The sequence below is a fragment of the Scyliorhinus canicula genome, chromosome 3 (genome assembly GCF_902713615.1).
Source record: "Scyliorhinus canicula chromosome 3, sScyCan1.1, whole genome shotgun sequence".
NCBI lineage: Eukaryota > Metazoa > Chordata > Chondrichthyes > Carcharhiniformes > Scyliorhinidae > Scyliorhinus > Scyliorhinus canicula.
This window is the reverse complement of record NC_052148.1, coordinates 255,630,520-255,644,670: the sequence shown is the minus strand read 5'-3', so window position 1 is coordinate 255,644,670 and position 14,151 is coordinate 255,630,520. Positions and strand designations below refer to the sequence as shown.

At 47.0% G+C, this 14,151-nt stretch overlaps 1 protein-coding gene across 1 annotated transcript in view; it reads right to left on the bottom strand.

Moving 5' to 3' along the window:
- The window catches only part of LOC119963460 (protein CASP-like), a 99,850-nt gene that overhangs the window by 60,463 nt on the left and 25,236 nt on the right, over positions 1-14,151 (bottom strand). The window contains exons 4-5 of the mRNA XM_038792618.1: positions 12,963-13,060; positions 11,447-11,564 (exon numbers count right to left, since the gene is read on the bottom strand). Coding sequence (XP_038648546.1) covers positions 11,447-11,564; positions 12,963-13,060 — 216 coding nt within the window. The remainder of the gene's footprint in view (positions 1-11,446; positions 11,565-12,962; positions 13,061-14,151) is intronic.

The window sequence follows — 14,151 nt, the reverse complement described above, 5'->3', positions numbered from 1 at the left end:
TCCGCAAATATCTGCAGGGAAAGGGATGGCCCCTTTGGAAAGATTTTTGTGCAAATGAGGAGACAGGTCCCGGAAGTATAGGTCATACTTGGTGGGAGAACCTCTCTCAGATACACAAAAAGAGTTTAGGTAAAGCACGCAAGCCGATGGCGATTGTGTCCTGCTTGGCACAGTTGCGAGGCGCAGAGGAGGTCATCAGGACGCTCCGGGCAGATTTAGAGGAAAGGAACCGAAGGAGTAAGGTCGATGTCAGGGACATCGAGAAAGAAAACCTGGAATTAAAAGGGAAGTTGGCAGAGAAGGATAGAGAGGTGGATGATGCCAAGAGGGCTCACCAGTCTTGTCTAGCTCATCTGAACAGTTCCCAGACCCAGTATGAGAAAGCCTATCAGGACGTGCAACGTGCCGTTCTGATAAGACAGGAATCGGAAAAGCAGGTGGAGGCATTGCAGAGGCAATGTTCCGATCTCAAAGCAGCTTTGAGAGCACTCCACGCTGCAACGACCGAACAAAGACAAAGCACAGTTGACCACGCGAAATGCAGGAAACAGATTGCGGAACTGCAATCTCTGCTTTCGGTGCAGAATGGCTTCCAAAGCACCTTTGGAGCTCAGTTAGATGGGGAAAATGCCCAGATTGGCAGGAATTAAGCGAGACAGCGCAGCGTTATGTTCAGGGAACATGTGCGCCCGCAGCTCAGCAGAAACGACAGGCACCCCAACCCCCCACAGCTCAGACCATAACCGCACCCATGAATCCTGTAACCACGCAGAGAAAAGCCGAATCAGAAGGCGCCCCAGACATAACTTACACCACCCCTTTAACAGTAACCCAGCTAAGGGACGCTTGTGAAAAGATCACTCCGTTCCTCCCCACCGCAGACCCCCACCAGTTCTTTGCTAAAGTAAAACAGCAGGCTACCATGTACGGCCTGGATGAGAGAGAGCAGGTTAAGCTCACCGTGTTGAGCTTAGACCAGAGTGTAGTGGCAGCCCTCCCCGACCCACAAAACGTGGCAGGAGGCAGCCTAGAGGAGATGCACACTGCTATTTTAGATGCCATCGGGTACAATAGAGGTGACCCCGTAGAAGGATTGAATAAGTGCAGGCAGAAGAGATCCGAACACCCCACAGCATTCGCAGGAAGGCTGTGGATTCATTTCAGCGCAGTTTTCGGACAGCTAGATAGAGCGCATTTAACCCGCGAAAACATGGTTAAGTGGACGCGCACAATTATCTCACACGCAACAGAAGCAGGACAGAGCGCTTGCAACAGTTACGACCCCTCAGAAGAGGCCCATAACGAAAAATGGGTCCTGAAAAGATTGTCCCGCGCTTGGGAGCAATCGCTTCAGGCAAAAGGAAAGGTTAGATCCCCAGAAGAGGCTCAGGCTGCTGCAGATATCCAAGCAGTCAGAGAGCACCAGAAGCCCGCATGGGTAAATGAAGGCAAGAGCAGCCCTCAACAGAAAGGACAGGAATGCTATAACTGTGGACAGTTAGGGCATTGGGCAAAAGAGTGTAATGCACCCCAGCGATCTCAGAGAGGCCAGCAGACAGGCACTCTGAACCGCAACAAGGCAAAACCCATCCACAATGTAGCAGTACAGTCAGGACCCACCAATGTGGACGAGACGAACTGACGGTGTTCGGGCTCCCCCACTTGGGTCTGTGACACACTATGGGACTCATCAGGGAGGCCCGTAGTCACGGCAAAAGTCAAAGGGAAGCCCATAGAGTTACTGTGGGACACAGGAGGATCCCGCACCACCATTAACTCCACAACCACGGCACACTCAGACACGTGGCCGACCACCTCCACCATCACACTTAGCGGGTTCACCGGACACTCGCAGCAGGGACATATCACAGCACCCGTAGCGATCCAGCTAGGGAACATTAGCACAAGGCACCCCGTAGTTTTAGTAAATCTTCCCCGGACAGCAGAGCACATCCTGGGGATAGATTTTATGAACGCTCATAGCTTGTCGTTCGACCCGGTGAACCAGTGTGTCTGGCGAATGGCGAGATCAGACAGAGCACCAGCCACCCTCACAGTAGGAGACTACGCTAATCGGATTAGCGCAGTGGGAGAGTACTCATTCGACCTGACTACACTCCACACCGACAGACAAATTAAGGCCCTACTAAACAAACACAGGACAGCATTTGCAAGTCACCGTCATGACTGTGGCAGAATGACTGGACAAGTTCATGTTACCGGACAGGACCCCCGACCGCAAAAGCAGTATAGATTTCCCCTCGAAGCAGAGGTGGAAATAGAAAAGGTTATAGGCAGCTTGTTGGACCAAGGTGTACTGAGAACGGTAGCCTCCACCAACAATGCCCCTATTTGGCCAGTGAGGAAGCCCGATGGATCATGGCGTCTGACCATCGATTATCGGGAACTCAATAAAGTAACCCCCGCAGTAGCCCCAACGGTAGCTACTAGTCCCGAGACCATGCTCAAGCAGGGTCTCAACGCCAAGTACTTCACGGTATTGGACATCAGTAATGGATTCTGGTCAATACCATTGGCAAAAGCGTGCCAATACAAATTCGCATTCACTTTTAAAACGCAGCAGTATACGTGGACATGCCTCCCACAAGGATTCCACAATTCCCCCTCCATTTTCCACCGACAGCTGGCAAGTGGATTAGAGAAATTTTCCCGACCCGATTGTCTGGTACAGTATGTAGACGACCTACTACTGCAGACAGACACAAAGGCAGAGCACATTTCGCTTCTGGCCGAACTCCTAGAACTCTTAACTGAAATTGGCTGTAAGTTAACCCGAAAAAGGCCCAAATATTGGAAAGTAAAGTGATGTATTTGGGAACAGTCATCACGCAAGGCAAACGCGAGATCGAATTCAAAAGAATTGATTCGATTGTCAAATTGCCCCTTCCCCAGAATGTTTCAGCCCTCCGGTCGTTTTTAGGACTGGTTGGCTATTGTCGGAACCACATAGACGGATTCGCGACAAAAGCCGCCCCACTTTCAGACCTCCTTAAGAAAGGAGCCCCCTGGGAATGGCTTCCGCAGCATACAGGCGCTGTGGAAGAGTTGAAACGAGCCCTTAGTGCAGCACCCGCGCTGCTAGTCCCCGACCAACTTTCACCGTACGCAATAGAGGTAGCGAGCACCGATCTGACCCTCTCGGCCGTGTTGCTTCAGGAACGGCACGAGCAGCTAAGACCAGTGGCTTATGCCTCCCGACTGTTGGACCCAGTAGAACAAGGATTTTCGGCCTGTGAGAGGCACCTCCTTGCTGTCTTCTGGGCAGTACAGTATTTCTCATACATCACCGGACTCAACCCCATTACTATTCTGACCGAACACACACCCACACAGCTACTCCTAGACGGTCGACTGAAGGACGGTTCAGTTAGCCAGATTAGGGCAGCTAGGTGGACCCTACTTTTACAAGGACGGGACATTACAGTGAAACGGACACGCACCCACACATACTTAGCAGACAACCTCCAATACCCCGGACAGCCCCATGACTGTGAAATTGTAGCTCCCCTGCATAACACAGGACCCTTTTTAGCCAAAACACCCCCCAGGAAGATAGGGAACCCGAAACAAAGCCCCCAGCCCACAGACACGTGTGGACCCTTGAGGATTTATGTAGACGGTTCCTCCACAGTTTTAAATGGTGAGCGTATCACAGGATGCGGCATCTATGTAGAGGACGCGCAGGGGCGCGCTCTCGAAGAGATAGCTCTTAAGTTACCAGGTCACTTAGGCGCACAGGCAGCAGAGCTAGCAGCCATAGCGTACATAGTGGACCACCCCGATTCTTTCCCCAGCCCAGCAGACATATATTCAGACAGCTTATATGTCTGTAACAGTTTAACCGATTTTCTGCCCCTGTGGAGGACACGAGGTTTTGTCTCCGCAGACGGAAAACCCCTTCCATCAGCCCCTCTACTCCAGCATATTTTAGCAAAAGCGAAGGACAGGACCTTCGGCATAATAAAAGTAAGAAGCCACCATAGGTCATCACCCCCTGGGAATGTAAAGGCCGACGCATTGGCTAAGGCAGGTTCCAGGAGAGGACACTTATGGACCCCCCCAGCTAGCGCACCAGCTAGCGCCCCTGTGAGCGCAGTCCAAGTCTCACAGACTGATATTAAAGACCTCGTGGCAGCACAAAAACAGGACGGAGACCTCAGGGAGGTTTTCAAGGGAAACTTTGTGCCTGCTTACGAGCACTTTAAACACGCACTGACCACACATGAGGGTGTGATCATTAAGGACCGACTTTATGTGGTCCCACAGCAGGACAGGAATCAGATGATTGCCTTGTTCCATGACGGACACGGGCATCAGGGAATTGATGCAACAACGAGGCACCTCAGGCAACTCTGTTGGTGGCCTAATCTCAGGAATGATGTAACGCACTACATAGAGAATTGCCTGATTTGTGCTCAGAATAACCCGGAGCGGTATTCTAAGAAAGCACAACTTCGGCATACTCGCCCAGTTAACGGCCCTTGGACAAACCTCCAGATCGACTTTATAGGTCCATTGCCCCCTTGTCGGAATGGCTATAAATACGTTCTGGTGGTGATAGATACCTTTACCAAATGGGTAGAGGCATTTCCCTCACGAACAAACACAGCTAAGACAGCTGCAAAGATCCTGACCCACCACATCTTCACGAGATGGGGTTTACCCCGAAGTATCGATTCGGACCAGGGATCTCACTTTACAGGACGGGTCATGAGGAACGTCCTGACAATATTCGGAATCAAACAGAACTTCCACATTGCGTATCATCCACAGTCCAGCGGGATTGTGGAGCGCATGAATCGGACCCTAAAAACTACCCTTAGGAAAATGGTTCAAGAGAACAATTCCACATGGGATTCAGTGCTCCCCTTTGCACTTATGTTCATAAGGAACACTGTCTCCACATCGACAGGATACACACCACACACACTCATGACCGGACGCCCTATGAAAGGTACAGAATTCCTTTTAGGACTGGACATGACAAGCCCCGAAGTGACGGCCCTCACACATGAAAAGGCAGTTAAAGATCTAGTTGAGACTGTGAGGTCTGCACAGCTCGCAGCCGCAGTCCAGCTAGGGAAACGCCGACAGCAACGTACTGCCTGTTTCAATAAGACCGTACACACCACAGAATTCCAGGTTGGGCAACAGGTAATGTTATCTGTTTATAACCCCAGCAGTTTTTTGGCTCCAAAATATTCCGGTCCCTACTCAATTTCGGACAAAATTAGCCCCTCCGTTTACAGGATCAAATATCCTAATGGGAAGACCGCGTGGTTCCATATAAACCAGTTAAAGGCTTATGGAACACAGGCCAACCATGCTCACCATGTCCTGCTAGATGCAGCAGAACACTTCACCCCGCCCACCAGAGACACTTTTCCACCATCCCCCTCACAGACCAGTTCATCCACGGACTCGCCCACGACTCCGCCCACAGACCACTACAGACCACGCCCCGACACGCCCACAAGCTGCCACAGCAGAGACGGTAGGACAGACACTGACTCTGAAGACAGCGACACCACACAGCCATACAGCCCACACTGCACCAACTACGACCCCGACTCCAGTGACCCCATGGAAGTCACTTACCTCAAAAACCCAGAACCACCACCCGACCCCGACTACCCCGACAACACACTCGACACTACACAATGGCACAGGGACAATTCCTACAGACTTGTCCGCAATGATGAAAGTGACCCCCGGTCACACAACTCCAAAATAGCATGCCTGATCCACACAAGGGTGTGGGATCCAGGAGAGCAGGACGACACGGTGTCTGACTCCCGACACGGCAACCCCTTTGTGACCCTGTTCACAGAGGCAGAATCAAAGTGAGGTGTCCAGATGATGTAAGATAGGAATCGTTTGAGGGAAACGATGTCCTTTCTGATGGAACCTGCACGTATGTTTGTCTTCGTTTTATGTTTGTTTGTTTTCAGGAATGTAAATGTTTCAGCTGGAGGATGGACATCTTCTTTTCAGCTGAAAAGATTGTGACCACCTCACATGCACGTTAGTTTGTCCGCAGATACCTTTGAGAACTTCGGTTTGATTGGAGATCTTTCCAAAGTTGTAAGGCCACACGCCAAATAGCTTGTCCGCAGATATTTCTGAGAACTTCAGTTGTATCCTCTGGTGAACCGACACGGTTCACGACTTGTTCCCTGTTTTCAGAACGGAGCATCTTGGCTCCATTGTTTTTTAGGTGCCCCTCTATTCGGCGAAATAGAGGCTGCAAGTCATGGTAAACACATTCGTACCCGTTTCCTCCAGGTTACTCAGGCAGTGGACAAACGGCACTGAGGACCCGCCCTGTCTGAGAACCAACCCTTGGTCAGCCAAGCTCGGGTATGGCACAGCACGCCCTACCCGGGGATCCCATCCAACTCGTACCCGTAGCGGCCCATACGCAACTCATTCGGATGTTTATTTCCAAATTTGTTTTCATTTTAGGTTAGGTAGCCCTTCGGCCACCATCCCACATGCTATTTACATCCGGGAACATTCGGATGGTAAATCAGCAAAGCCTGCGAGACGGCTCGCAGAAGGAAGGATTGTTAGGTGTATGCTGGTCTTTAAATTCGCTTTTTGAAAAAAAATGAGGGGAGTCACAGGGTGTGACTTAGCCAGTCATTTTAAAGGGTCAATTGGGATTTGAAAGACAGATGCACTAACAAGTAAAGGTCTTAAACTGTGTATTGACAGATACTGTGCTTGATCCCAAAGGTTTCAAAGGACGAGACAGAGGTCGAAGCCAGGATTGTCAATACCGGAGGAAGAAGGAAGAGAAAGAAGAAGAACAGCAAAATGATGGAAGCCCACTTATTACTATTTAATGTCATATGTATATGTGTGGAAACAAGACACGTTTCCCCCACAACCCCCACCGTAAATGTTAGTACAGCAAACCCCCAGTGCTCAGCTCTGATCAGCGAGGTTCAGACCTGGTGTACTAAATTCATGACGTGGTACTCCATGTCCTACATAATCGAATCACTGTTGGTGATTGCGATCCTCATCATCCTAGTGCAGACCCTCAGGTTGAGGAAATGGAAGAGGAGAGCCTCTCGTTCCAGCACCTCACCCATCTATAGAGTGCAATCCCCCATCTTCGGATTCCACCAAACCCCTCAACCCCTCACTGATTACAACACTCTGTAAATAAAATTCAGCCATGTATTATATTGTTCCATACTCGACTGCCGAGTTGGGAAGTGTGATGTTGTGGTGTGAATGGTTAAGATTTTAGAGTGATTAAATGTTTAAGTTAAGGTTAAGGTTAATAGTGATAGGTAGAGGTTCCCAATTGTAGTAATGCATGTCCCTTTGACATAGGGCCAAGTAGAAATGTTAGTTAAAATTTTTTTTCTCTTCTTCCCATAGTTTAGAACAGAGTAGAACAGGAACTGGCAAGAGGTCAGAACACAAGGAGGCAAAGCACATAGGTGATCCTTCACAATAGTATGATTGTGAGGATCACAAGGAGGGAATGTAGCCATGCTGGCCACGCAAAATGGACACTGAGCCAAACTAAAATGGAAGGCTGCTGAGAAACAGACAGTTCAGCCAGAACAGCAGTCTGCAAAGAGCAGTTTGCATTCTGCAGCAGCAGGAACCAGTTTGGGCTCAGGTGAAAAGACCTTAGCTAGGTGCAAATGGCAAAACGCTTTGCATGCTAATGAGGCCATCAGACTTGAACACCCACACAATAGATACATTTGGTTCTGAATGGACACATTCCAATCAAGACCCAGACATCGAGGCACCAGAAACCTCCGAACAAAAGGACATAAGAAACGCCCCCTCCATCACGGAGACCCCCTCGCATTGGGGAATTAATCCAGTATCGATAAGAAATTGATCCAATAGGTAGAGCCCGCCCGGGAAGAGGGAAGGACAACGGAACCCCTATAAAAGATAGGGACCTCGTGTTGTCCGGTCTGTTAAACCCGTGCTCCGGCCCCGACTGACACCTGGTATCCTGACTCCAGCCGTTGAGCACCAGCCGCCGAAACCGTAAGTTCAACGCTCGCTACGCGATCCAAGCCCGCTAGACTCCCAAGTGCCAGAACGCTTGCTGAAGGCTGCAGACAAAACCAGGACGAAGGCCTCGTTCTCTGACCTTGCCTGTTCCTGTTAGATAAGTATTCTGTTTGCTTATGTTTAGTTGTAGCTTAGTCTCTTAGTGTGTGCATGAGTATTTATTATTAACTGTATAATAAATATTGATCGTTTGAACTTTACTAATCGGTGTATCGTCTTTATTACTTTGAACTTGACCTTGGAATACTTGTGACGTTGCCTATACGGCAACTGGCGACTCCAGAGCTAAATAATTACATAGAACAGAGCCTAGCAGTGTTAAGCACACGTCGAACTCGGAGGCGTGTTAATACACTCCAATAAACGCGTTTTACGCCCATAGTAAAACGTGCAACACGACCCACTTAAACCCTCACTTCTACCCTATCCCCGTAACCCAATAACCCTTCCTAACCTTTATTTTTGGACACTAAGGGCAATTTAGCATGGCCAATCAACCTAACCTGCATGTCTTTGGACTGTGGGAGGAAACCGGAGCACCCGGAGGAAACCCACATAGACACAGGGAGAACATGCAAATTTTGCACAGACAGTGACCCAGCAGGGAATCAAACCTGGGATCCTGGCGCTGGGATCCTGGCGCTGAGAAGCCACAGTGCTGTCCACTTGTGCTACCGTGCGGCCCAACATGTGAGCTCATGAGCTCAAAATGGCAACTGACTGCAGCAGGCACGAAAATGTTTTAAGTAAACGTGTTTCACAAAACCCATTAAACCCATGCCTCTATGGCTAAATAAAATGCAGCAATATAACCAAGACAAACCCTTCATGAAGGGTTTTCTCGATATGACTTTGCTGGACTCGAAACATTAGCTCCCTTCTCTCTCCACAGATGCTGTCAGACCTGTTGAAATTGTCCAGCATTTTCTGTTTTTCATTTAGATTCCAGCATCTGCAGTAATTTGCTTTTATTTCATTTGTTGTTTTTCTGGCAAGAAGGCATTCTTTCCTGTATGAACATAGAACATAGAACAGTACAGCACAGAACAGGCCCTTCAGCCCTCAATGTTGTGCCGAGCCATGATCACCCTACTCAAACCCACGTATCCACCCTATACCCTTAACCCAACAACCCCCCCCCTTAACCTTACTTTTATTAGGACACTACGGGCAATTTAGCATGGCCAATCCACCTAACCCGCACATCTTTGGACTGTGGGAGGAAACCGGAGCACCCGGAGGAAACCCACGCACACAGGGGGAGGACGTGCAGACTCCACACAGACAGTGACCCAGCCGGGAATCGAACCTGGGACCCTGGAGCTGTGAAGCATTTATGCTAACCACCATGCTACCCTGCTGCCCACTAATGGGGGTGCTATTGCTGGTAGCACAGTGATTAGCACTGTTGCTTCACAGCGCCAGGGTCTCAGGTCGATTCCTGGCTTGGGTTACTGTCTGTGCGGAGTCTGCACCTTCTCCCCATGTCTGCGTGAGTTTCCTCTGGGTGCTCCGGTTTCCTCCCACAAGTCCGAAAAGATGTGCTGTCAGGTAATTTGGACATTCTGAATTCTCCCTCTGTGTACCCAACAGGCGCCGGAATGTGGCAACTAGGGGCTTTTCACAGTAACTTCATTACAATGTTAATGTAAGCCTACTTGTGACAACAAAGATTATAAAAAATAATAATTAATTACTATTGGGAAGTTATACCAGAAATTTTGCCCAATTGTGTATCCATCTTGCCAATGTCCATTTACACCCAAATTTCCTTCATGTTATGGGAGCATCGTTTTCAGAACCCCAAAATGTAGCATGGAGTTCAACCAACCTCTCCCTTTAATGTATTGTTGCTTTTGAAGCACACGGCATGGTCTCCAGGTGGGGTATTACAATTCTGGACACGTGGGTTTTTAAACACAGCACAATGTTTATTCCATGAATTCAACTTAACCTTTTTAAATAAACATTGGATCCCTTAACACCCCTTACTTAAAATAATACAACACTAAATAATTCCTCAAAATGTTCCTTCAAACCTCCAAAAGACTTAACACCTTTAAACAGAAACACATCAGGTTAAAGACATAACTATTATGAGTTTAAATCACCCAAATGACTCAGAGATAGTCTTTCCTGGCAGAGATCACAGCAGATCCAGCTTATTGCAAAAACACAGGCACACCCCAAGCTCTTTTTCTTCATGCACATCTCTCAGCAAACCAGCCAGGCACTTTTCAGCTGCTCTCTCAAACTGAAACCAAAACACAGCAAAATGGCTGAGCTAAAAACCCAGCTCCACCCGCACTCTGACATCACTTCAGTAATATGAGCTACTTGATTTCTTAAAGGTACATTGCTCAAACATCCATTTCTTAAAGGTACTCTCACATGACATGCATCATACATTTGCATTTGTACCATTTTACTCCTTTAACAAAGCATTGTGGAAATAATTCTCTTCAGTTTGCTCTACAGGAATGAAAATGCTTCACAATATATTTTTAATGCATGCCTCTGTGAATGAAGAATTGGCCTTATGGAACACTGTGAGATATGCCTGCAAGACAGATTATTAGAAAGCCGATTTGAAGTGTTTAGTTGAAATTTCAAATTTTAAAATTGCAGCAAAGTACTTCATGTGGCGTGTAATAGCATCAGAAAATTTATTTTATCAGAATGTCCGTTAAACTCGAGAATGGTTTCTAAATTCATGAGGGCCAATTTTAAAATGCTAGGCTCGTGTTTCAAAGTCTGGCCATTGGGAGTATGAATCACCGAATCAGTTCTACAATGTAAAGGAATCCAACTGGAATCTGTCCTTCATTGAATGAGACTCTTCTGTGAGACCCTCTGTGAGCTTCCAGCTCGCTCTGTGAGCTCTGAGCTCCCTCTGTTGTAGTGTTAGCGGTTGCCCAGTGGGTGGCACTCTCGCCTCTGAGCCAGAAAGATGTGGATCCGTGTCTGGTCCAGAGACTCGAAATCATAAACAAGGCCAACACTCCTCTGGGGTATTGAAGGAGTCGTCGTCACGTTTTAGGTGAGCTATTAAACTGAAGCCCTGTCTGCCCTCTCAGGTGGAAATGAAAGGTGGCATTGCTTTGTCGAAGAGCAGGGGAATTATCTTTGGTGTCCCAGCCAAACCCTCTGCAAATATCTAATCCAGTCACCATCACATTGTGCAAATTGGCTGCTGATTCTGCTACACTACATTGATCAAAGATATTTCATTATCTCCAAGAACGTTAAGACATCCTGAGATTGTGAAAGGGGCTACAGAAATACAAGCCTATCTTTCATTTCTTAAGCCTTGTAGTGGAATGAAATATATTAATAGTTTATTCAAGTTGTTTAAAAAAAAGATCGCCACCTCATTGCTTTCATTCCCCGGGTAACAGGGCGCTGTAGACAAAGGTTCTTTTCTCTTCACAGCCATTTGTTCCAGTCTATGATTTGCATTTTCAATTTCCCCTTCTAAGCACCAGATCCTGTCAATAATTAACATGTCAATGATTAATGAGTTACTCAATAACATTAGATAACATTTCTCAATTTCAGTCACAGAATTGAAGATGTAAGTCGAAAAGGGGTTATTGTTCAAGCACACACTCTTGGTGAGGAGTCATGTGCGCTGGGGAGCTCAATGGAAATTCGGGTACCCGTTGCCCTAGATTTTCTGACCAGATATCTGATGCATGTGTCTGTATTTAGCATAGACAATTTTCAGCTAGAAAGAGTCCCCTGTTCTTTGTGTGTCTGTGGCGGGGAGGGGGCTACATCACCTGGTAAATATTTTTTTTAAGAAAAAAGTAAATGGGAAAAGAAGCAAAAGAAAACAAGACTCTGCGATGTGGGACTGACATGAGTGGGTAAACACCGCAGTACTCCAACTATTACCAGCTAACTTCTAATTTAAAATGAAATGGAGGCTGCCAGAATCTGGTTAAATTCCATTCCGGTGAAATCAATGAGTTAGGAATTAGGTGAATTCTAACAGGCCAGTGATTCCACTGCACTATTATAAATCGCCATGTGGGGGAAGATGAAAATTTACCCCCACCTCTCCTTTGACACAGTTGCTTGGAAATGCTCCCTGAAAAATGATTTAGTAAATGCTCCCCATCTTCTCTCACTCTCTCTCTCACCATGTAGCATCCATATTGTACAAGGGTTGCAAATCAGGGCTCATGTCATGATATCACTGTGAGGCAAGGTAAGGAGGCAGGCCCCAAGTACTGGACAAGGCGATTGAACGCACATTGTTGACATTATTTGACCCCCCCCCCCTCCCAAATAGGGAACTTAGCTAACCAACTCTCACTCCCCACTTTGCTGGTACCAATTTCCACATTGATGACCCCCCCACTGAATCACATGGAAATTACAAGACGGAAACAGGCCACTTCGTCCAACCAGTCTGTGTTGGTACTTCCCCTCAAACCTGATCCGAATACCATATGCCCACCCAGTTTACCATATACCTTTATTTCCCTCTTTCCTTCCAACCTATTCCAGTCTTGATTTTAATTTGGAATGGCTGTTGTGTGAGCACAGGCTGGCCAGATATTTTTCACTCCATCAAAATCAGCCAGGACAAGGGCAGCACGGTGGCTCAGTGGGTTAGCAACCCAAAAGATGTGCAAGCCAGGTGGATTGGCTAAATTGTCCCTTAACATTAATTGGGTACTCTAAATTTTTTTTAAAAAAATCAGTCAGGCCATTCAGGCCCAGGAAGGAACTTGGCAGGCAGAACAATGGCAGCTTCTGAATGTGCAGCATTTATTAAATGTTTATTTTAAGACTGCACCTTGCTTCCTTTTTCAACCATAAGAAAAAGCTCCCAAAAATGAGCTACAGTGCTGAGGCACAATTTTAACCTGGCTTACCTATCCTGAAACTCTCTCTCTTTTTCAGCCTCATCCATTTTGATTCCCTGTAGGGTCACCTCCTCCTTGTGAAGCAGATTCATCTTAGTTTCCAGTAGCTGGTGATAAATGGGAAGAATATTCAACATTCTGTACAGAATCCCTCACCCATACCATTCCATCACATTTATTAAGCAGGATTTTCTTTGTGTCAATTGATATTTTTACCCTGCCACAAATTGAAGATAATACTAAATAACGTGAACATCAATAGCTGCATGGTAAAATATCGATGCCTCTAACCAACCCCCAAAAGCAGTGTATATGCCAATATTGGAGAAGACGTTAATTGAGCCTATAGGATGTATTTTGGCCCTCCTTAGAATTCATCCAGACATATTATTAATCATTCTAAAGTAATTCTAACTAAAAACATCACCTGGATCTTAACTGCTCAAATAAAGACATGCAGACAGCTGAGAGGTAGATCATAAGAACATGAGAAATGAGGGCAGAAGTAGTCTAATTGGCTCCCGGCAACAGCTCCACCATTCATTAAGATCATGGCTGATTGTGGTCTCAAATCCACTGCTGGGGTTCGATTCCCGGCTTGGGTCACTGTCTGTGCGCGGTCTGCACGTTCTCCCCGTGTCTGCGTGGGTTTCCTCCGGGTGCTCCGGTTTCCTCCCACAAAGTCCTGAAAGACATGCTTTTTAGGTGAATTGGACATTCTGAATTCTCCCTCAGTGTACCCGAACAGGAGCCGGAGTGTGGCAACTAAGGGATTTTCCACAGTAACTTCATTGCAGTGTTAATGTGAGCCTACTTGTGACACTAATAAAGATTATTATTATAAAAAATATTGAAAATAGGAAAAAAAAAAAGCCGTTTGGCTGACAGTCAATAATCAGCCAGTTTGGCAATGTGTCGTTTTTCTATCCAATTGGCATAGAAAGGTAATTTGTCACAAGGACAAACTGGGGGGAGCAACTAATAGCTGGAGCATGGGGGCAAGTCATTTGATGAAACCTCCAATACATTTCAGGAATACATTTCACCTCAGTGGGCAACTCAAGATCTGACCAAGGCTCTGTATAACTGACGCATCACTTCCTGCCTCTTCGAAATAAAGGTCATTATTCCAACAGCTTTTTTGATATCTTTTTTGTATCTGTCCGCTGCCTTTTATTGTGAGGCCTTGTGGTGGGGT